Source organism: Cynocephalus volans, chromosome 2, assembly GCF_027409185.1.
Source record: "Cynocephalus volans isolate mCynVol1 chromosome 2, mCynVol1.pri, whole genome shotgun sequence".
Taxonomy (NCBI): Eukaryota; Metazoa; Chordata; class Mammalia; order Dermoptera; family Cynocephalidae; genus Cynocephalus; species Cynocephalus volans.
The window spans coordinates 222,309,375-222,332,724 of NC_084461.1; the positions used below are offsets into that span (position 1 = coordinate 222,309,375).

Consider the following 23,350-nt stretch of genomic DNA (forward strand, 5'->3'; position numbering starts at 1 on the left):
CGTATTTCCGGCTCCGGTGTGGAAGTCGGCCTGCCCTGCTTGTTGGTGAGGAAGGTGGCCTTCTGTGTTTTGGCTCGTGCTCAAGTTGGCCGGTGGACGCTTTCAGCGTGGTTGGGGTGTCGGTTGGTTGGGCTACTGTTTTGGGGGTCAGTGGGCGTGAGGCCGAGGAGGTACGGGAGCTCGGAGCAGCGACGGTTCCGCAAGCGCCGCGTGCGCTGCACGGGCCCAACTCAGGACTGGGTCGGCCTCGCGCCGTACTCCGCCCCGCGGAAGCCCCGCCCGGGGCGCGCTGTGGCTGGTTTCCACGGTGATGGTAAACAAGCCCCAACTGCCTGAGTACAACTGCCAAGTACCCCACGTCCTACCTTCCTCTAGGGGCTCCGAGAGACCACCGAGGTTTTGGATGTGAGAGTGGGAGTGTGGAGCCTCGCACCCCAGGTGAGGGGCGGCCGGGCTGGCGGACCTTGGGTCTTAGATGTATGACCTCACACCCGGGACCGAGCTAGTCCGTAGCCCTCTGGGGGCCGGGACAGATTGGCTGGAATTTGGAGTAAGGGAGGTGGTGTCCGCGGTGCAGGTCTTATTCTGGTCGGAGCAGGATTAGACCCACTGGAGGAGGGGACCGCGTGGCTGAGATTTGGGTCCATGGAGGCCGGTCGCAGCGGAGCGCCACACACCCGAGACCGAGCGGAGACTGGGCGCACTGGGCGAGGGGACCGCCCAGCTGGGATTTTGGGCAAGGGAGGCGGGGTGGGCCGCCACTCGCCACCGAGCGGGGACTGGGCCCAGTGGGCGAGGGGACCGCGTGGCTGGGACTTTGGGGCAATGGACGTGGGATCCGAGGACAAGGGCCGCAAACCAGGGATTGAGTAGGAACTGGTCTCAATGGGATGTAGAGGAGGCACCCAGGAAGTGTTCCTACGTGGGTGCGGACTGCGGGATGATATTTGGAGTTGGGAGCGTCGTGGTTCACGGTTCCAGCTGCCGGGCTATTTCTTGGGGGAGGTTGGTTCGGAGGGTCGTGTGCGGTTGACAGTACTCTAGGCAAGACAGCACGCGATCTGAGGGCTCTTTTGAAATGAAAGCAGCGCGCTCACGTGGCTGCGGGCGGCGGAGCGTTGCTCAAGCCTCGCTGGAGGGAAGCTGACTCCGCCCTCCTCCCACGTCCGGCTCCGCCCTTGGGGCCATTTCTTCCTCAGCGTGGCGGCGCGCGCCCTCCGAGCGCTGGTGTCCTGGTCCTAGAGGTATGATGCTTGCGTTTTGGGTGAAAAACTTCGCCTCGGGAGCACTCTTCGGCTGAGTGAGCTTAGTCGGTTCTTTCCGTCTTTACTTCTTTGTGTCTTTGAACGTATTTTCGCTGGTTGCTCCGTGTTCCTAGGAAACTTGCCGACGCGGCCCGGGCTCGCGCTGCGCCCATTCTCGCCCGCCACGCGGATTCGCGGACTAGGGCTCTGAGGAGCCTTCAGCGGGCTGGCTGGCCGGTCGGGGACTCACCCACCGTCCCCGCAGGCCCGTGGCCTAATGGGGCTCTTAGAGATTCCCGGCCAGACAATCCCCTTCCGCCGGAGGCTCCCCAGCCCGGGCATCCGCGAGAAGCTCGTCCAGGCCCGCCGCCCGCGGGGCGTTCTGTGCTGCGGCGTTTCCTGCCCCAGGCAGCCCTAGCAGGAACGAATGTGAGGCCCCCTAGTTTTCGCAACTACTCGCGGGGCGCCGGCGGCTCCGGCGTGGCTGGACGAGCGCCGCGCGCTGGCAGCTGCGCACGACGGACGGCGCGGGCTTCCCGGAACCGCCCGGAGCTCCCGCGCGCGGGGCGGGGGGGGGGGCGAGCGCCCGGGGCCAGGAACGGCCTCAGGCGGCGCCGACTGGTGGAGCAGACAAGGTCAGCGGAACTGTACTGATTTTACTTTTAATTTTTACTACTATTTTCCTTAGCCCTGTTCTTTAAAAGTTAACTAATTGTTTCTAAATTTGAATTAAGAATGAAAACACCTCGAGTTTTTTGGTTAGACAAAAAACATATTAGGATTTGTCACAGAAAGCTATGTTTTCTGTGTCAATTTCTAGATAGGATTTCTTCATTTTTAAATAAATAGCGTACCATGTGTCCAGCCGCCAAAAAAAAAACAAAACCCAAAATAGATAAGTGTGTAAATTTCTGCTTTTAATGATCATTGGAAGAAATTGCTTTATCGCTAATGCTAAGCAAGTCCATCTTTTACCTTGAAGATCTGGTGTTCCTGTGTACATTTATGTAATTTCATCGGATTTTGTAGTATTTGCTTTTTTGTTAGTTTTTTTTAAGTTGGCAGGTAACTCTGGTTTTCACTTAAGGGTAGTGTTACAAAGCTTTCCTTTAAACATAAAATATTCAAGTAAAAGTGAGACTTGATTTAAGGGGAAATGTCGAGTAAATAGGATAGTGAATTCTCCCTTGTGGCCAAAACCGTGGAGAGCCTCGAGATGGATGGGAGCACAGTTGGGACCCTCTCTCTAAAGGTGACGTCCCTCCACCACGCCTCACCCCTCAATCTGGCTCTGGCATGGCACTCTTCCTAAAAGCACAGTTGATCCAGACACAGAGCTACGTTTACCCCATTTTCTAATCACATGTTCATGATCATCCTGAAATGAGGTTATTACTGTTATCTCCATGGTACAGATGAGAAAATGGAGGCTGGTAGAGGACACAATTGGAACTGGGGACTCAGGTCTTTCATGAACAGCCCGCCTCTGCCATTACCTGGTTGCCCTGAGCCAGGGTTTTGGGGGAGGATAACAGGGTAGGCAGAGGAATAACTGAGCTCAGCCCAAGACCAACCTGGTTTATGTTACAGCAGATCCCAAATCAATAAGATTTCTATTCATAAGGGTTTCTGCTTGTATTTCTACAGACTTAAGTAAAATATAACCTCAAGCTGGCCAGTTACACAGTTGGTTAGAGCTCAGTGTTACAACCCCAAGATCCAGGATTTGGATCCTGTTACCGGTTAGCCACAAAAGACAGAAAAAAATAAATAACCACACCATTGTCCCACCTTAAAAAAAAAAAAAAATCTCCCTTGATGGTATCAAGTACTCAGTGGTCGAATGTCACTATAATTATGAATTAAATATTTTTATATAGCTAGTTGGTTTGAATCAGAATCCCAACAATGTCACACCTTATATTTGGTGGATATATATATCTTATATTTTTAATTCAGAGCAGCACTGTCCAGTGAAATATAATGCAAGCCACATATGTAATTTTATACTCTTCAGTAGTAAAAAATAGATGTGGTTCACTTTAATAATTTTATATATTCAGAATATTGTTTTGCATGTAAAAGTAATTTTAAAATTTTATATTTCATACAAAGCCTTCAAAATCCAGAGTGAGTTTTACACTCAGTAACACATCTCAATCTGTACCAACCACATTTTAAGTGTGGCAAGAGGCCACAGTATTAAACACTAATGATCTGGATGGTCTGCTTTAAAGTGGTAGTTACAGTTTCTAGAGGCTGTTCTGACTCATTCAGAGTTTTTGGAAAGAATACTTCATTTGGGTTGCTGTGCTACCAAAGGCATAGATTGGTTGGTGTTCTCTCAAGTGATGTTGGCAGATGCCTTAGATCCATCATTTTGTTAATGGTTTCCAAATTAGTGATATTTTAATATGTTCTTTTTCATTTATTAACAGGAATACTTCTATGGAGAGGAAATGTCCTTCATAAGTCATTTTATTACTCTAAGATGTACTTTATATGTTAAAGGCAGGTTAAGTTTTTGCTTTATGTTCACCAATATCCAGAATAATGAGTTAGATTCCTGCCATGTGCCAGCGATAGCCAATGATATTTTTCCTGAAGTTGTGGGTTTTAACATGTAAGGTATATTTTAATCCCCTGCCTCTTTTGTTCTCTCAGATACTCAAACTGTCTAATTTTTGGTACTCAAACTGTCTAATTTTTGGCCAGTGGGAGCCCTTCAGACAGGTTCCCCATTCTTTGTTGACACACTCCATCTTAGCATTACTTGTAAAACATTTAAAAATTTTTTCTTACCTCATATATTTTCTGCATCGAGAAATTTCAATCATTGACTTTGAAATGATTGGACTACTGTTGTATTCCTGAAATCCAACTTGGTCATGATGTTGTTACTGCTTTGTGAGTTGCTGGATTTCGTTGGCTAATGTTTGTTTAAGATATTTGCATCTGAGTTCATGAATGAAATTAGCCTGTGAAACTTGATAAACTATTCTAAAACTTTTTGAAATGAAAAATCAATTCTAGGTTGATTGTAGATCAAAATGGAAAAGTACAAATCAAAACAGAGCTTTAGGGGTTGGCCAGCTTGATGTTATGTTTTAGTTAAGTCTGTAGAAATACAAGCTCAGTTGGTTAGAGCACAATGTTATAACACTGAGGTCAAGGGTTTGGATCCCCACAGCTGCCAAAAAAAAAGACCAAAAACACCCCTAAAACTAGAACTTTGTAAGTTAAAAAAATATTCATATGACACAGGGGGAGGGCTAGGAAAAAGATCTCTTAAGCAGAACACACACAGCAATGCAGTGACTTTTTTTCTTGTCATTATTCCCAAAGCAATATAGTATAACAACCATTTATGCAGCACTTAAATTGTATTAGGTATTATAGGTAATCCAGAGATGATTTAAAGTATATGGGAGTATGTACATAGGTTATTTGCAAAATCTATGTCATTTTATATCAGGGACATCCACACATTTTGGTATCCCAGTGAGGTGTTGGGAACCAATCCCCCATGGATGGATATCCAGGGACAACTAATCAGTCATTAAGGAAAAGAATCCCACTTGGTTATGGTGTATAACCCTTTTTATATGCTGCCAGATTTGCTTTGGTATTTTGCAGTATTTTGTTTGGAATTTTGCATATGTATTCATAAGTCTCTAGTTTTCTTGTGCTGTTTTTCTCTGCTTTTGGTTTCAGGGTGTAATAGTTTGCCAGAGCTGCCATACAAAGTCCCACAGATTGGTGGCTTAAATTTATTTTCTCACAGTTTTGGAGGCTAGAAGTTAAAGATCAAGGTGTCAACAGGGTTGGTTCCTTCTGAGACAGGAGAAATAGCAAAGAATAGGAATTTCAGAAGGAAAAAAAGACATGGAGGCAAGAAAAGAGGTGAAGGGGATTTTTCTGGCTTAAGATAAGCTCAATTCTGTATAGTGAAAACTGCTTTGGAAAGAGTATGTCTTTCATATTCTGTTATCTTTCCTCCATTGTTGCTTCTGTTTTTTTCTTTTTAAGATGTTCTTCCCCTTGATTTTCCAGGTGACTATCTTTTCTTTCACTACTAACTTAGAAATTCAAAGCTCAATAGTTTGTAGTACCACAAAGTTGTTATTCTATAATGGAGTATCCGAAAGTGCCCATTTTTTTTCCCTGTTAAATATTTGTGGTTCTGTCGAGCACTTGTTCCCTGAAATCTTCCTAAGTCTGAGGAGTGGTAGATTAACTCTGGGTACTGGAGCCCCTTTCCTCTGAGCTCCGTTCTCAACTTCTCCAGGACAGAATTTTGTGATCCTCTGAGCAGCAAACATGGCCAGCTATGTGGAACCTGAAAAGGTGACAGTACTCCATGGAGACCTCCTGAGGGGGCTATGGGCGTGGACTGCCAAGGTCTCCCTGGAGACCGTGAGTAGAAGGCCTCCTGAGCCCTTCTGCCCAGGCCAAGGGTGTGACTGTGTCCACCCAGGGGCTGCTTGGTCAGGGGAGGGAGGTACAGCAAAGTTGGTACCAGAGGTGGTCTGGGAGTCTTACCTTCCTATCAGTTGTACTGTCTACCATAACACACACACACACTCACACACTCACACACTCACACACTACCACCACCACCTTCCCTCTGCCCCCCAGGCTGGGATCTTATTTTCTACTATGAGAATAGAGCTACTATTAATCCAAATGATAAAATTTTCCCCAGTTGAGGAGAATAGATTTAAAGAAACCCATCTGATATGTAATCTTTTTATGTTTTGTTTTCTGTTGTGACCTTTAGATATCTTGATTCTTGTGTCATTTGTAAAATGCTATCAATATCATGAGCCAACCTATGTTGGGTAAAAATTTGTCTCATGTTAATTTCAGTACAAGCATTATAGATATAATTTACCTAATATTACATTACAGTATTTTTGCTGTTTAGTAACACAGCTTTTGAGAAATGAACACTGAGGAAAACAGTGGGTTATTGCCCTAGACTTAGCTACAGTAAGTAAAGGGCCTAATAGTTAAAAGATAGTGGGGGGGGGGGGGCGTGCTGTCCGGTTAGCTCAACTGGTTAGAGTGTGGAGTTGATAACACCAAAGCCTGGGGTTCAATCCCTGTATCGGCCAGCTGACAAAGAAAAAGTGGAAAGTAGATTTCCTGTTGCATACAGATCTCAGGACATATCCATTTGGTGGATTAAAATGTAGTAATGGAATAGAGTAGATATTTAAAATGTTAATAATGTGTAATGATCCATCTACAGCTTCTCAGTCCTTAATAGCTCTTAGGTATTGAACTTAGCATGTTGTGCAAAAGGGGTGAGAATTCTCACACTTCAGATCCATAAGCCCCCTGAAAAGTTAAGTACAATTGTGTTGGTGCATTTTTTAAAAATAACATTGGTCCAGACTTGCATCATATTCTCAAGCGCTAGTCTTTGTCAGCAAGCTATGTTTAAGAGTGACTGAAAATTACTGAGTTGGAAGAGACTTTTGAGGCCATTAAATCCAATTTCTGATACAATTTCTAGCAGAATGGGAAAACATCCATACTGTACCACCACAGTAAATTTTTCCTCCCCAGACCTATCCGTACTCCTCATGTGGAAAACAGACATGAGCAGCAGAAACTATCCAGATTCTCTTTAGTGAATTTAATGAAAACTGAATATAAAGATTAAAAGAATTCAGCACAAAATAAAAATACTAATACATCACAGGTTCAGATTCTCGTACTGGCCAGCTGCAAAAAAAACCCCAGAAGGAATACTAATACAAAGCAACCAACACCAAAACACATTCTAGCAAGGGCTGCATTAAAAAATGTAAGAAATTTTAATAAAATGGGGTGAGGGGGGAGGAAGACACAAATAGGTAATGTACTTTTGCATTCCACTTTTTATTTAGGTTTTTTTTTTTTTAAGTTTATTTTTGGTGGATGGCCAGCATGGGGATCCAAACCCTTGACCTTGGTGGTGGTATAACAACACACTAACCAACTAAGCTCACTGGCCAGCCCTAGGTTCTATTTTTAAGCCCTAGCTATTTACCTGGGGGGGGGGGGAGGAGTTCCCGATCTTAATACATGGGATTCCGTGAGTCTCAGTTCCTACCCCTCACACATGCACTCCCACCCCCTGCTCAAGCTTACCATCTGTTTGAATGTCACCCCCAATCTAAGCTAATCCCCATTTTCTTTTTTAAAGATGACCGGTAAGGGAATCTTAACCCTTGACTTGGTGTTTTCAGCACCATGCTCACCCAGTGAGCTAACCAGCCATCCCTATATGGGATCTGAACCTGGGGCCTTGGTGTTATCAGCACCACACTCTCCCTAGTGAGCCACCGGCCAGCCCTCTAATCCCCATTTTCTATTTTTAGTTCATATCAAAATTTGTCATCATACGTTTGTGCATTTCTTTTCTTTTTTTTTTTTTTGTTGTTGTTGTTGTCTTTTTCGTGACCGGTACTCAGCCAGTGAGTGCACAGGCCATTCCTATATAGGATCCGAACCTGCGGCGGGAGCGTTGCTGCGCTCCCAGCGCCGCACTCTCCCGGGTGCGCCATGGGCTCTGCCCCGTTTGTGCATTTCTTTATTGACTTCCTAGTCCACTGTTCTGTGGACCCACAAAGGCAGGAACTGCTGGTATTTCCCACTAAGCCCAGCCCCTAGCACAGTTCTTGTCTTATGAGTGTACAATATTTATTGGTGAATGAATGATCTCCAAGTTTGGTAACTTCTTTTGCACATCACCACCTCTTCCTGGAGTTGTCTGATTCCATCTTGTCTTTTCTCCATGCATCTGTTTCCACCATTCATTTTCTAGAAAGCATGTAAGCTGTTTTGTTAAAAAGCTCAAATCACACCACATTCCATTTGAAACAATTAAGTGACTTCCCATTGGCCTTAGAATTCAGTCCAAAACACCAAACCTGGCCTTGAAAACTATGAAGGCTTCTGCCTCCTCCTTCCATTGATCTCAGACTTACCTGCAGTTGTTTTCTGTCTAAGCACAACACATTCTGCTGGCTCAAGTGTTATGCACATATTGTTCCCTTGGTGGCAGAAACCGTATCATGACTGATTAATAATTAACACGTGCCTTGCCTGAGTCACAAACCAGTTCGTCAAAGGAGGCATGCCTAAAACTACTTAAGTGCAACAAACACAAGTGATAAAAGGCATGACAATCACATAAATTACCAAGAATATATCTTTGAAGATTTTAAGCAAAGTAAATGCTTATGAAGCAGTTAAGACCATTTCTGTAGAGCATCTTAACTTTCTGAAAACAAGCCAATTTTGTGGCTAATTTTCCTTCAGAATATTGTTTTGTTTCTTGAATGCATGAGTTTTTTACTGTCTTTCTCACTTCTCGGGATGGCTGGATTTTGAATCTTCTGAGAATCCTCATAAGAACAAGCAAGGGGGTACAATTGGTAGCATTTTTATTATGGACTATTTTAAACAAATACAAAAAGCTTCAGCAATTAACAACGTTGAACAGTTTTTCTCTATATCCCTAACTACTCCCCTTGTGGATAATTTCCAAACAAATCCCAACCGTCACACCATTTCATCCACAAATATTTCAGGATGTATTTCTAAAAATTTAATTCTTTATTTTAAAACGTAACCACAATATGGTCACACCTAAAATAAATTTCTAATCACTGTTGAAGTATCTCCTATAGTTTTCTGTTTACCAGTTTGTTAGAATCATAGAATCGAGAGCCAAATACATCCCACGCATTATGAATCCTTCACAAGATAATCTTAAATTTCTTCTCATCAGTAAGTGGTGCCACCTCAGTCTTTCTTGAAACAGATTCGGGACATCAGATATCCGTAAATATTTCTATAAGTATCTAAATAATAACGGTCTTAGGATTTTTTTTACGATAAAACTTACAGTTCCTTAATGTAAAATATTCAGTTACTGCTCACATTACTGCAATTGTATTTTGTAGTTCTCCAGTTCACTTTAATTAGGATTCAGAGGCTCACAAAATGTAATTGCTTTTTAAGGCATTAATTTTAGAAATTGCGTTTTTAAAGTTTTTTGGTTTTGGGGGGGGTTGGCGGCTGGCCGATATGGGGATCCGAACCCTTGACCTTTAAAGATGATTTTTTAAATATGCAAAATATTTACATGAATCCATGGTCAAAGCGTACAAAACAAGATATTGTATGTCCACTCGTTTCCATTCTAGACTCCCTCCTGCAAAGGTGACTTGTTTTTAGTTTGCGAGTTTCTCCTCCACATTGCACTGCCCGCCGTTCCCAACACGGCGGGTCCCCTGGAAGTTGCCAGTCGCCGCTCGCTCCCTGGCCGGCTGCGTGCGAGACGAGTCGCTCAGCGCGGCCTTCCTGCCGCCCTTCTCTCCTCCCCCACTTCCTGCCGGGCGGCCACGGGCCGCACCTGCAGGAGCGCCCTCCCCATTGGTGACATCTTGGCGGGCCCAGCGGAGGCACTTCCTCTTCTGCACCCCGTGACCCGCGTCCGCTGCCGGCCTCGGTCACGCGGCTCCCCTTCCCGGACTCCGGACCCTGCGCCCCTTCGCCCAACGGCCTTCCCGACGTGGTGAGCCGCCGCGCGGGGCCCCGAAACCCTCTCCACCCGGCCCAGGCAACTCTCGCCCTAATCCCGGAAAGGGCCCCGACCTTAGGGGCTCCGTGCGTGGGTCCCGGGGAGCTCCCGCCCAGGCAGCTCCTCCGCGGCCCCAACGCCCTGTGCCCAGGCGACTCGTCTCAGCTCCACCCAATCCTTGTACTCCCTGCACCCCATCCCTACGCCTACCCGCACCCCCGCCGCCAGCCGGGCAGCCCGCCCAGCCCCGCCCCCACCCCCATCCCCGCGGAGGCCCAGCAGCCCGCCCTTACCGCTCCCGCCCCGCCCCACCCGGAAGCGCCCGCTCACTCCCCGGGGCCGTTCTTCCTGCAGGCCGCGATTGCCCCGGCGGTTGCATCGCCAGGTGGATGCCGAGGAGCGCCGTTCCCTCGTTCCCGGATCTCAGCTGTGCTTCCCGCCAAAACGCTAGCGGCGCGCCTCCCGCTTCCACCCTCCGGGAGAGCTTCGCCCGGCCACTCGAATTTTCGTTTCAGGTGCAGAACAAACGGAGCACGCACTTGGACTTTCCCCGGAGCCCTCTGCGTTGTTAAGCCTCGGGTGGAATTGGGGGCTGTGTGGCTGTGAGCCGCGGCGCCTGCTGGATGAAAATAGAAACCAGTCCTGCTCTCCGTGGTGGTAAGTCTTAGAGCGAAAAAGTCCACGGCAAAGTCCCGAGGCCGCGGCCCCTGTGTACTTTGGTTTCAGGGTGGAACTTTGTGAGCAATTAAGACACTTCCTGGCTGTATGCCTTAAAATACACTTACAAAACGAAGGGAGGAGCGGGCTCCTGGTGAAAATGCTTGAGGGGCATCTTCAGACCACAGAGATGTGTAGAGGAGGGTGAAGCCCTGGTCCCACCCTAGCTCTTGTCCTGAACAAAAAAGATAGGTGGTGCTTTTAAACCGCCCTGTTTACTGTTCGTATAAAACCGAGCTAGTCCTAGCACTCAGAGACACGCCCTGTTTATCTTGATGGGATCTACCTGAAGGCAAGGTAAATCCCGTCTAACTAGTCTCACGGTGGTGGAGAGCATATTCTATTGAGCTTGTTAGAAAGGCAGACTGTCAGCCCCATCCCAGGTCTATGGTTTTGGAGTCTGCATCTTAATAAATTCCCTTGGTGATCGTTGTGCACACGTTTGGCAACTGCTTATCTAAAACTTGGCTGGCTACACAGTCAAGTCACCTGGGGATGTTGTGCAAAGTCCTCCCAGCTGCTCCCAATACTGTTAAGGCAGACTCAGTGGGGCAGGACCCGGGAGCAGTATTTTTTTTAGCGCTCTCCAGCAATTGCAAGATGTGTCAGCAGTGAGACCGGGCTGTTCACAGGTGTCTCTTTTACGGTTAGTGTGCCCACAGTTCACAGGTCTTGTCTGAATGGGGTAAGGTGTGTCCGGCTGCCAGTTTGCCTGACCTCAGAGACGCCCCAGGTCTTGGTCTTCGGAGCACACAGGAAGGTGCTGGGCGCTGTATAACCGAGGACAGATGTGGATCAGATCATTCAGATGTCTGGGTTCCATCCTTTAGATTCTGTTTACCGGGAGGCAGAGGCGAGGAAATAGGAGTGGTTGAAGCCTCTTGATCTTGAAAACGTGGTTCAGGGTGTTTTAAACCAGATCAGTGGGTTTCCTCATAACTAATGCCTTCCGTTTGTACAGGGCCCTCCTCACCCACCGAACCGTTAAGTATCTCAGGTAGTATCAGGAAGTTTGTAAGAGTAGATATAATTATTATTAAATCTATTTTAAGACAACAGGTTCAGCACAAGAAACTGACTTTCTCAGTTTGATATTTCCAAAACTAAGAAGGTAGCTTACACTGAAGTATTCCAAAGACTCCAGCCCGTGTTAGGACTGGGTCCTTTAAGGACAGCTATATCACGTGGCTGTTTGTGATGGTAGTGACTATGGTTTTTCCTGCCAAAAAACGTATTTGAACATTTCCTCCCCTTATCCTCTGTAAACTAATTGTGAGATCAAATAATGTTCAGGAGAAATGTTACTAAATAAAACTGGGAGTGTCTCCACACTGCCCCCTGAGGGGTTTTGTAAATTGTAGGTCAGGCAGAACAAACACCCTTGCCCCCTTGCCCAACACAGTGAAGTCCTAGCCACCACCACCACCCCTCCTGCTCTGCCCTGCCCCCACCCTCAAGATTTAAATTTCCTCCCCTCAGAGTTCTTTGTGTAGAATACAGACTCAGAAAATCAGTAAGTCTCATCAAGGCAGATTGGGTGTTTCCCTCCTGTTGTCTGCTGTATTACCCTATGAAAAGATTTAGTATAGACTGGGTATGATATTTTAATTATTTTAACCCAGGGGCGTTTGGAAGGGATTTCCAGCAGCTGGATCCACTCCTTTCCTGGAGGAGATCCCAGCCCATCCCAGCCCAGCCCAGTCCTGGGGATCCACCCTCTCCTGCCACTTCAATGAATGCTGGAGAGCTTATGTCGTTAAGTCAGTATTGCTATGTTTTTTAGGACAATTCGTTACCTACCAGAGTGTCCCCTACTGAAGGCATCCGTGGTGGTTTTTCAAGGTAAGCTATTTTAACAGAAGTCATTTTTTCCCTTATTTATTTTTGATTTGTTACATTCAAACAGATGGGAATTTTCTTTGGAGCCTGAATTTCCAAAAAAATAAAATAAAATAGCACTAGCTTTAAATATAACTTTGAGCAGGACTGCACAGCACTCTTCAACTGTGTTTTAGTTAATGAAACTTCTGATAAATGGAAGAGAAAACTAATTCTGAAGTAAAAATAAGCAATAAATGTTTTCAGTGTAGACATGTGTTTGACAAAGAGTGTTCTTTTCACCTTACATTTAGAAAACCACTTTGTTTCTGAAACTTTTTGGGGGGGGGGAAGCTGGCAGGGATGAAACATTTTCTCAAACAGAGCAGTTCTGGTATGTATGTTGTTAGTAGCAGGGATTTTGAGTATTTCTCAGACAAAGCATTTGTTTCATACTTCTTACATGTTCTTTTCAACCAAGCTAGGCTGCTGCATTCTTAAGGAAGATGTTGAGGTGTTGACCCCACATGGCCAGCTGTTAATCCCTTGCTAATCTTGTGCCTGTCCTGTGCTGAGGGTGGGGTCTCAGTGGCCAACAAAACAGTAACCCCAGTGGGCTCCCAGTGTAGTTTTGAGGACTTTTTTTTTCCTTATTTGAAGACAACTTTTAAACAAATCACAGCAGGAGTGCTGTGCGGGTGTAGAACCAAGAGATTTCCTTTGTGAGGAAAGGGAAGACCTTTTGGAGAGGTGGTGTATTGATCTGAGACTTAAAGGATTAGCAGGATTTAGCTAGATGGAAGGTTGGGCAGAGTATATTTAGAGAGAGAGAATTACCATGTATGTCAGCCATGTGTGTTAAACGTGTGTGTGTCACATCCCAGAGAGAGCAAAGAGCCTGGCCCATTCCAGGCACCCAGGAGAAAAAAGAACAAAGGAAGTGATGTGAGCTAGACAGGAGTGTTACAGCCTAAAGTCAGCCAGGTCTAAGGACCCTGTTAGTCCTGTGGTCCTTGTTCTGAGGCCAGTGGGAAGCCACAGAGCACTTGAGAGAGGACAATGACACATTTCACAAGAACAGTTACTTGAGCTGTGGATCAGGTAGCAATAAGAGCTAGCCTTTACGCTTGGAGAACTTTAAACATGAGATAAAGGTAACCTGGAATAGACTGTTTGCACTAGAATTAGAAAGAAACGTGGGGAAGTAAAAAGGACCTGAGAAATAGGTTATGAGAGAAACACAGAAGGAAACGACAGTTAGCTAATTCACATTACAGAGGAAGGAATTGTGTTCCTACTCTGCCAGGCAGTGTGTTGGGGACTGAGTTTAGGACTGTGAGAAACCTCTATTGTTGAGGAAGTCAAGAGGCAATGAATAGGACTTAGGAGTAAGGGCCCTGTAGAGAATGGCATCACCCCAGAGAGTTGATGATTTGATTGGATTTGAGGGAGCAGTTCAGGGATTACTTCAGTTTTCTTCTAGAGCCTCCGGGTGCAGGTGAGGCCTTTCATGTTGCAATTGGAAAGCTGTAAGAAGAAAAGTGCCCAGTTTATTGCGGTACAGAGGAGGAGCTGTGGAGTAGAGTTGTATATACCAGTCTAGGCCTCAGGGAACCTGAGGTTGGGAACATGGGTGTCCTGAGCCCAGAGATGATTATAGAACGCCAGGGAACAGGTGGGGTGACCTTGAAGAGGACTGGGCCCAAGCCCAGTGATTCCCTACAGGGAGTGGTTGAGGAAGGACTAAGGAATTCACAGGAAAACAAAGAGAGAGTTGCATCATGGGAGAGAAGTGGGGAGAGGGTTTCTGAGAAGGAATGGTTCAATCCTGTTGTGGGAACAAGTAAGATGAAAGTAAGAAAACTTTTGCTCTCTTCTAAGTGGAGGAGCAGCTGGAGGTGAGGCTGGCCAGACATCTGAAGGGCTGTGGTAGGATTGTAGGTGTCATTGACAGCTTGCTCTAAGGTTGGTAACTGTGATTTTCTACAGTAGTTCCTAACTCCGAACAGCTTTATTTGCATGTGTGACCGTGTCGTCGTCCCCCGCCCCCCCCCCGCCCCGAACATTTGAGAATATCTGGAAGCATTTTTGGTTGTCACCATGGGGTTGGGGGTGCTACTGGCATCTAGTGAGTAGAAACCGGGGATGCTGCTAAATTTTAGAATTTGTTGGCATATCCCACACAACAGAGTTGTTTCTGGTCCAAAATGTCACCGGTGCTGAGGCTGAGAAACCCTAGCACCATTTTGCCTGACTGTATAGCTGAGCCACTCAGTACAGCCATGGAACAGTCAGATACTTGAAATCTTCCAGAGCTTTAATTTTACTGATACTACAATAAAGAGAAGTATATACAAGTTCCACTTATTGTGAGGGAGGACTGAAATGATACATGAGGCCTGTGCTGGATCCTGAGAAAAGAGGAGGGAAAGGGGCTGTCGATAAGAATGTTGAGGTCTCTGTGAAGGAGGATAGCAGTTGTGGTGGAGGCAGGAGGATGTGATTACACGGGGGGATTTCCGTAGTGTCGCTCTTAGACTTTAGGAAGTTATTGGTGACAGCATTGCCCAAGGAGGCTCATGGGGAATGGTGAGGTCATTGGAGTTTGAAAGGAGTCCAGGAGAAAATGGTAGGTAGATTATAGTTTATGCTCATGGGCATTGACCTCCCCATCCAGAAGGACAGCTGGACCTAATTCTGGTAACAAAACTTGAATGAAGTTTCTATGAGTGAAGAGCATGACCAGGATGTTGGGCAAAAACAATACAACAAATAGTGCCTGGCCTGACTGGGCATTGGGAGTGGAGAAGCCCAGGAAGCCCCCGCCCTGATCCTAGGATCCTAGACCCATCACCCAGAGAGACATAATAAAAATTTGGCCTGGTGCCCCAGGAGGAGATTCTGAGCTGTTAGCTCATACTAAAATAATTCTACTCATCTGGGTCTACACCAGACCATAGAGATAACAAGAGTGTCATTTGTACACCTGGTTAGAATTAGTATACTAAAGAATTAAAAGACATCTGCATGTCCCCCAGTTAACCGTGTAACGGCACAAATGAGACAGGTCCAAGTTAAGGTCTCCTTCCTTTTATGTTACTGATATGTTAGTACATCCCAACTGTTTTCCAATTCTGAGAAATTCTTGCTCCTTTTGAATATTGCGTCCAAATTCTTCCCCCCTCCCTTCTAAAACCTATGATAATTAGCCACTAGAACTTAGAGTTGCCTTTTTTTGTTTGTTTATTTTTGTTTTGTTTTGTTTTCTGTTTTTTTGGTGGCTAGTGTATTCAGGTTTCTGAACCTTTGAGAATTTATAGTTTCTAGTTTGTGGACTGGCCCTTCCAGATCATTATTTTCCTTTCCAAATTTTATTCTCCATTTTATTTGTCTTTTTTCTTAAGACCCCTAATTCCCTCTAATTGTTATTCAGTCCATGGGTTATATCATATCATTTTTTATAAGAGACTTTGGATTGAATCTTTGCTCTCAAATATATTTGGTATGTTTCTCAGTGTCTTATTTTATTCATTCTTACCTTCCTCACCTGTAAATAGGGAAAACAATATTTACTGCATATTCTTGCTTTTCATATTAAATGAAAAATTATGTAATGTTCACTTTCTTTGCAGCCACGAAAAACTGCACCCAGACTTGTCTGACATCTGCCCTGTCACGTGTCCATGATGCTGGGCCCTGAGGGAGGTGAAGGCTTTGTGGTCAAGCTCCGTGGCCTGCCCTGGTCCTGCTCTATTGAAGATGTGCAGAACTTCCTATCTGACTGCACAATTCGTGATGGGACTGCAGGTGTCCATTTCATCTATACTAGAGAAGGCAGGCAGAGTGGTGAGGCTTTTGTTGAACTTGAAACAGAAGATGATGTAAAAATGGCCCTGAAAAAAGACAGAGAAAGCATGGGACACCGGTACATTGAGGTATTCAAGTCCCACAGAACCGAGATGGACTGGGTGTTGAAGCACAGCGGTCCCAACAGCGCTGACACTGCCAACGATGGCTTCGTCCGCCTTCGGGGACTCCCATTTGGATGCACAAAGGAAGAAATTGTTCAGTTCTTCTCAGGGTTAGAAATCGTGCCAAATGGGATCACTTTGCCTGTGGACCCCGAGGGCAAGATTACAGGGGAAGCTTTTGTGCAGTTTGCCTCGCAGGAGTTAGCTGAGAAGGCTCTCGGGAAGCACAAGGAGAGAATAGGGCACAGGTATATTGAAGTGTTCAAGAGCAGTCAGGAGGAGGTTAGGTCATACTCAGATCCCCCTCTGAAGTTCATGTCTGTGCAGCGGCCAGGCCCCTATGACCGGCCTGGCACAGCCAGGAGGTACATTGGTATCGTGAAGCAAGCAGGCCTGGAGAGGATGAGGCCTGGTGCTTACAGTGCGGGCTATGGAGGGTACGAGGAGTACAGTGGCCTCAGCGATGGCTATGGCTTCACCACTGACCTGTTTGGGAGAGACCTCAGTTATTGTCTCTCAGGCATGTATGACCACAGATATGGAGACAGCGAGTTCACGGTGCAGGGCACCACCGGCCACTGCGTTCACATGAGGGGGCTACCATACAAAGCGACCGAGAACGACATTTACAACTTCTTCTCTCCACTCAACCCTGTGAGAGTCCACATTGAGATCGGCCCTGATGGAAGAGTGACGGGTGAAGCAGACGTTGAGTTTGCCACTCACGAAGAAGCCGTGGCAGCTATGTCCAAAGACAGGGCCAACATGCAGCACAGATACATAGAACTCTTTTTGAATTCGACGACAACAGGGGCCAGCAACGGGGCTTACAGTAGCCAGGTGATGCAAGGTATGGGGGTGTCCGCAGCCCAGGCCTCCTACAGTGCCCTGGAGAGCCCGGCGGTGAGTGGCTGTTACGGGACCAGCTACAGTGGTCAGAACAGCATGGGTGGATACGACTAGCTTTGTAGGGGCGTTGAAGTTATTTCAGTCAAATTTTCACAGGCAGCCAATGAGCAGTGAAGAGCAGTTCTAACTCTAGAGGAAGCTGGGGGACCCATTTCGCACCGAGTTTGTGAAATCTGGATTAAAAGATTACCTCTTCAGTGTTTTCTCATGCAGGCTTTTCTTCTAGCATGTGATAGTGCGTAAGCTAAAACTATTTTCAGCTTTTCTCAATTAACATTTTGGTAGTAGTCTTCAGTGATGTTATCTGAGTTAAAAAAGTTTTAAGTATGTTAAATGTGGATCTTTCACACCGCATCACAGTGAACACTTTGGGGAGATGTGCTTTTTTGGAAAACTCAAAGGTGCTAGATCCCCAGTTCAAAGACAAACTTTTCTCATGTTGGTTCATTCTCGTTTATATTTTCATTTAAAATCTTTTAGGTTAAGTTTAAGCTTTTAAAAGTTAGATTTGAGAATTGAGACACAATACTAATACTGTAGGAATTGGTGAGGCCTTGACTTAATAGCTTTCTTTGTACTGTGATTTCTTTTGGGTGTATTTTGCTAAGTGAAACTTGTTAAACTTTTTGTTAACTAAATTTTTTCTTAAAATAAAGAGTTTTTCACGATGACTGGCGTAGACTGTCTACTCAGCAAAAGGTAGCAAAACGAGTGGGTGGTGGCCGAGAATTCATTTTAATTCTACTGTACTTAGTATGAACTTGAAAATGATTTAACCTTTCATTACTTATTAAAAAGAAAGTGATTTAATACATCAGATCTATTATCTCCCTTGTATTCACATAATGAAGCTTAAGTAAAAGACTAGAAAGAGTCAAATATATGAATGGTGGAAATGGTGGCCAAAAGTGCATCCTGGGAAGTATGAAATAGAAGCACACAGCCCCAGCCACCTGTGACTTCTGTGCACTGTGGTCATAAGCCATTGGCGATGTCCTGCTGGTCAGTTCCTTAATGCTGGAGCCACATCCATTGTTCATAGGAGAGCTTTAGTTTTGAGTGCTGTGCATATGTTGTGAGTTCAATAGTCACAGTTTGTTGTTTTTTATAAAATGTGTCGACTTGAAGTTTTTTTTGTTTTTTGTTTTTGGAACATATGTATATTGCTATCTGATGCATTGCTGCATTAGTGGTGATAGGGTATTGAGACTCATTTCCAAATTGATCTAAAAATTGCTGTTCACCTAGCAGGGAAAACCAAATTCCAAGCACCTCTACACATAGCATATTACCATAATTTGACCTTATAATGTGCACTAAATAAAACCACCAAGACTTGTGAATGAAGATTATTTAAAAAGCATCTTTATTTTCCCACCATCTTTGATAGCCATACAGTGTAAACTATATTTCTAGTCTCACCAGTTTAAGGCTCTTCATCTGGTTAGCTTCTGCTTTCACAGAGAAAATGTTCTTGGATAAACCTGAGGGTTTTATTAAAAGTTAGTCCTAGATAGACTAGTCTTACTCCAGCCTTTTGTGGCTTCACTGGGCTTCATGTACCCTGCTTACCTGCCACCTTACCTCCAGGGTTTTGCATCCACATATGGTTTGACGCAAGGACAGCAAGTTGCCCAAGGGATGCCGGAGGTGCAGGGACACAGGTAGGATGCAGATGTGCTGGGAAGACTGGGCATCTCAGGGAATTCTGGGGAGAATGGCAGGAACCATGCCCAGTTTCAGACCATGTGTGCAGGATCTCTGCTGATCCCTTGGGCCCCCAAGCTCTGAGTTTCCAGCAACAGAGGGAAGCGGAGGCCCACACGTTGTGAGGGAGACCCAGAAATACAGGTCCACTTTTACCCAAGAGTTTAGAAAACTACACTGCGGGGCAAAATGCCGTGGCCATCAGACTCGGGGTGGAGGAGTAGAGGACTACACCCACCCCCTGGAAGTCTTCTGTGCTGTAGTGGGCTCCGGGAACGTGGAATGGGAGATGGGGGGGCGTGTGCTAGAAGACCTGAACTCCCAAGGTGACCCTGAAATCTCTGGGCCAGCTACAGTGGGCCCCTCTTTTGACCACGCCAAGTCCTCTCTTGAGGTGGTGGTTCCTGAGACGATGGGTGCCCTGCTCACAGTTGGCACCAAGTCTTACCTATGAGCCAGATCCATCCTGCCACTAGTTTTTGTATGACCCACAAGCTGAGAATGGTCTTTGCAGATGCATCAGTTTGCAGACAGAACTCCAATTAAACAACACATAATTTCCTGCAAAAGAACTGCATTATCAATAGCCCCGTTCTACAAAAAGTTGTACTTATTTCAAAAAATGTTTTACCAATAAAAAATGTGAAAACATGAATTTTGCCTCTTGGCCTGCAGCACCTGAAATATTTATCTGGCCCCTTAAAAGTTTGCTGGCCCCTGTTGCAGAAAACTAGTTTTAGGACTGAGCAGGGCACAGAGGAGGAGTACCTATTACAAGAGGAATGGATTTGTTACCAAAAAAGCTTTGGTGCCTGATTAATCTTTATGGACAGGACCTGTACTGCATGAGGGGGTCTTGAGGATCCTGCAGGAAGGTTGAGTATAAAACTGGGCAATATTGGGCATCTCCTGTGAGTCAAGATTGCAATTCTGAGCAAAATGCTCAGTGTGTCCTAGTCTGGAGTCAACTGGAAGCTTGGAAACCAGGGCCCATGGGAAGGGGATGGTAGGTGCTGAGAAGGGTTGGAGGACTCAGGTGGGCATGCGAGCAAAGATGGAGAGTGTAAGGCCAGAGCAAACACCAGCTGCAAATGTCCCCTGGAAGGGCCCCAGTACACTAAGCTAAATTGTGGAGGAATGTGCTAGTGTGAGTCCCAGCATCTAGGGAAGCTTCACAGAAGTTGTCCTCTCTCAGCCAGGGTTGGCAATTGGGAAAAAGGGTTGAAAGGATTCCAGAAGATAAGACCAGGTGATGGCACTCACTAGAGGCCAAGAAAGCGAGCTTGCTGTGATGGGCAGCGAGGGTCCTGGGCCAGCCTGGATCTATGGTGAAAGCAACACAGGACAACTACCGAGACTATGGCTAGGCTCAGGTAGCCAAAGAGGGGTAAGAGCCGGAAACAGGAAGGTGATGTTGGCCGTTTTTTATTGACCGTCAGGATCTCATTTATTTCCAGGACAGAACCAGGTCTCAGACCCAGAGGCCAAAGGAAGGGCCCGACAGCGTTACAGTTGTACACAAGAAATACTCTATAAACCTTGCCCTACAGGGCCAGCAGAGAGGGAATGACCCAAGTCTCTTGAGGGCTGTTGGATACCAGGGGACACAGAGTACCATGGTGGCCTCTCTTAAAGTGGGAGCACAGGAAGGCTGGGAGACAAATGGATTCTGGGCCAAGTTGGTCTCCCTGTGGGTCACATGGGATTGCAGACTCTCAGGTTATCTCTGAGTTAATGGGAAAGGGGTACCCTAGGCAGCTGACCCCACACTGGGTGCCTGGCTCGTGAAGTAAGAACTACACAGATAGGAAAGGCCGAGAGGAACCCCTCAGATGGCGCTCCCCATCCAAGACAGCAAATGAGGACAGGTGCTGTAAAGTGTGTGCATCCTCTGAGGTTAGGGCCACACATGGAGACAAAAGGCAAGTGTCCTATGCCCTGTTAAGTTGCCCATCTGCCCATTAAAAACCACAGGGATCCTGACAGATGATAGTGGATGACCCGGAATGTAACCAAGCCTTCGCCCCAGTCATGGCTGCAGTCATTACCAGCATAGATTCACAAGACTGGGATGGTTAGGAAGCTACTGACCTAGAGAACACATTCTTTTCAATCAGCACAAGTAGATTAAAAAACCTTTTATCTCCTCATTACTAGGACAGAAAATCACACTCCCTGTCCTTCTCCAGTGTTCTGTGAACTCTCCCGTTCTCTGTTATGGCAGAGTCTAAGGGACATTGATTACCTGGCGATGATCCACTCTACCAGTGACCTGCTAATTGGACTTGGTGGAGAGGAAGCAATAGGGACTCTGGATGCCCTAGGAAGACACGCTAGAGGGAGGAAGGAGGCAAGGTATTGCATCTTGCATCTCTTGTCACTAAGAAAGAGGCATAATTTTTGGTAGGACGTTTTGGGTTTTGGAAAAAGCTTCTTCAAAATTTGAAAATACTCCTGCCCAATCATCAGGTGACCAGGAGTTTGCAGGGTTCTGCCTGCTGCACTGCCATGTGCTACAAATGACAGAGCAGGTCCCATCATACAGGTGCCTGTGTTCCTAAATGATTTCATATGGGTCTCTGAGAAGGCTCAACAAACATGGTGATGGAGTGTGGATGTTTTGTCCCCTCCAAAACTCATGTGGAAATTTGATCTCCAATGTAGCAGTGTTGGAAACTGATTGAGTCATGGGGTTGGATCCCTCATGAATGGATTAATGCTCTCCCTAGGGGAAGAGGGGCAGTGAGTGAGTTCTCGCTCTATTAGTTCCCAAGAGAGCTGCTGGTTTATAAAACCCTGGGAGCTCCTCCATCTCTCCAGCTTCCTCTGGCCATGTGATCTGTTCGTACCCACCAGCTGCTGCCGCTTTCCATCATGAGTAGAAGCAGCCTGAGGCCCGTGCCAGATGTGGGTGTCCCAGAATCATAAGCCAAATAAACCTCTGTTCTTTGTAAGTTACCCAGTCTCAGGTATTTCTGTCATAGCAACACAAGATGGACTAATACACATGGTGTTCTGAATCAAGGCCATGGCTTCTGCAGGAGAGAGCTAATTTCTGTTCAAGTAGCAGCTCCTGAGCACTAGTGAGCTGAGCAGACACTGGCCCAGAGCCTGAGAGATGAGGCCACCCTGGACTAAGACTGCCCTTGTGGTCTGGGCTGGGAGGTGCACCCAGTCAGGAGGCCGTCTCAGGCTTTTCCACTGTGCTTTCAGTTTGTGTGTGAAAATTCTTACACATGTCATTAGATTGGTTTCTAGATATTTGATTGTGTTATACTGTATATGGCGTCTCTTATTTCACTTAATGAGAGTTTGTTGCTGGGAATAGAAGTAGAAGAGAATTTTTAATAATGACCTTTATGGCTTTCTCAGGTTCACTTATCTCTTCTAATAATTTATACATAGGTTCTATGTATTTTCTACATACAAAAGAATGTCATTTGCAAATAATGACAGTTTTATTAATTTCTGTCTAATCCTAATGTGTATACTTCTTTCTTGCCTTATTGCTCACTCTTAGATGAGTTTACTTTTTATCATTAGAAAATGTGGTGAACAAGGTTGGGGTCAGAGGCATCCTTCCTTGTGTTGTTCCCCACTTCAGCGAGAAAGCTTTCAGTAGTTAATGTGCTTATTGGGGCTGGCCAGTTAGCTCAGTTACAGCACAGCCTTATATCCCCACGGTCATGGGTTCTGATCCCTGACCAGCCACACACACACACACACACACTCTCTCAATGTATATATATGCTTATTGTTTTTAAAGTAGAAAAGTTTGTTTACTTCAGGTTTAGTATGCTTATTTTTTAAAACATTAATGGAAATTGAATTTTATTTAATGCATTTTCTTCCTTATATTGTCTTGATATTTCTCCTTTTCTTTCAGTTCAGTAATTCTCTTCAGCTAAGTCTAATTTATCGTTAAGCATCAGGTATGTTCATATCTTCAGTTAAGAACTTCTAGTTCTGAAAGTTCCATTTAATTATTTTATATGATACAGTAGTATTTTTAATTGAGAATATTTTACCACTTATTTGTACACAGGTAAGGGGTACAGCATGTTGTTTTAATACATGCCTATGCTGCGCAATAATTCACTCAGGGCAGACAGCATGGTTTTGTACCTGTTAGTCCACCACTTTTCCTCCTTCTTCCCTCCCCTTCCATCTCTGGGAACCATTATTCTACTCTCTACTTCAATGAGAACCACGTTTTCTCTTTTTTTTTTAGATTCCACCTATGAGTGATGTCATGTGGTATTTGTCTTTTTGTCCTTGTCTTACACTGCACTAGTTTCTTAGGGCACTGTTACTACTAACTGGGTGGCTTAAAACGACAGAAATTTATTTTCTCACTTATGGAAGCAAGAAGTCAAAATCGAGGTGTCAGCAGGCCTTCCTGT

At 45.5% G+C, this 23,350-nt stretch overlaps 1 protein-coding gene across 5 annotated transcripts; it reads left to right on the top strand.

The window, feature by feature from the left end:
* HNRNPF (heterogeneous nuclear ribonucleoprotein F) lies at positions 1-17,911 on the top strand. 5 transcript variants are annotated; one of them, XM_063086266.1, is made up of 5 exons: positions 30-45; positions 376-438; positions 10,341-10,482; positions 12,326-12,384; positions 15,993-17,911. In XM_063086266.1, the coding sequence occupies exon 5, from the start codon at positions 16,044-16,046 to the stop codon at positions 17,292-17,294; it is 1,251 nt and encodes a 416-aa protein (XP_062942336.1). In that variant the 5' UTR covers positions 30-45; positions 376-438; positions 10,341-10,482; positions 12,326-12,384; positions 15,993-16,043; the 3' UTR covers positions 17,295-17,911. The 5 variants fall into 5 exon arrangements, with proteins under 5 accessions (XP_062942338.1, XP_062942336.1, XP_062942333.1 ...); XM_063086268.1 differs by lacking the exon at positions 376-438 and having other exon boundaries at positions 1-45; XM_063086263.1 differs by lacking the exon at positions 30-45 and having other exon boundaries at positions 53-438.
* The last annotated feature ends 5,439 nt before the right edge of the window (positions 17,912-23,350 follow it).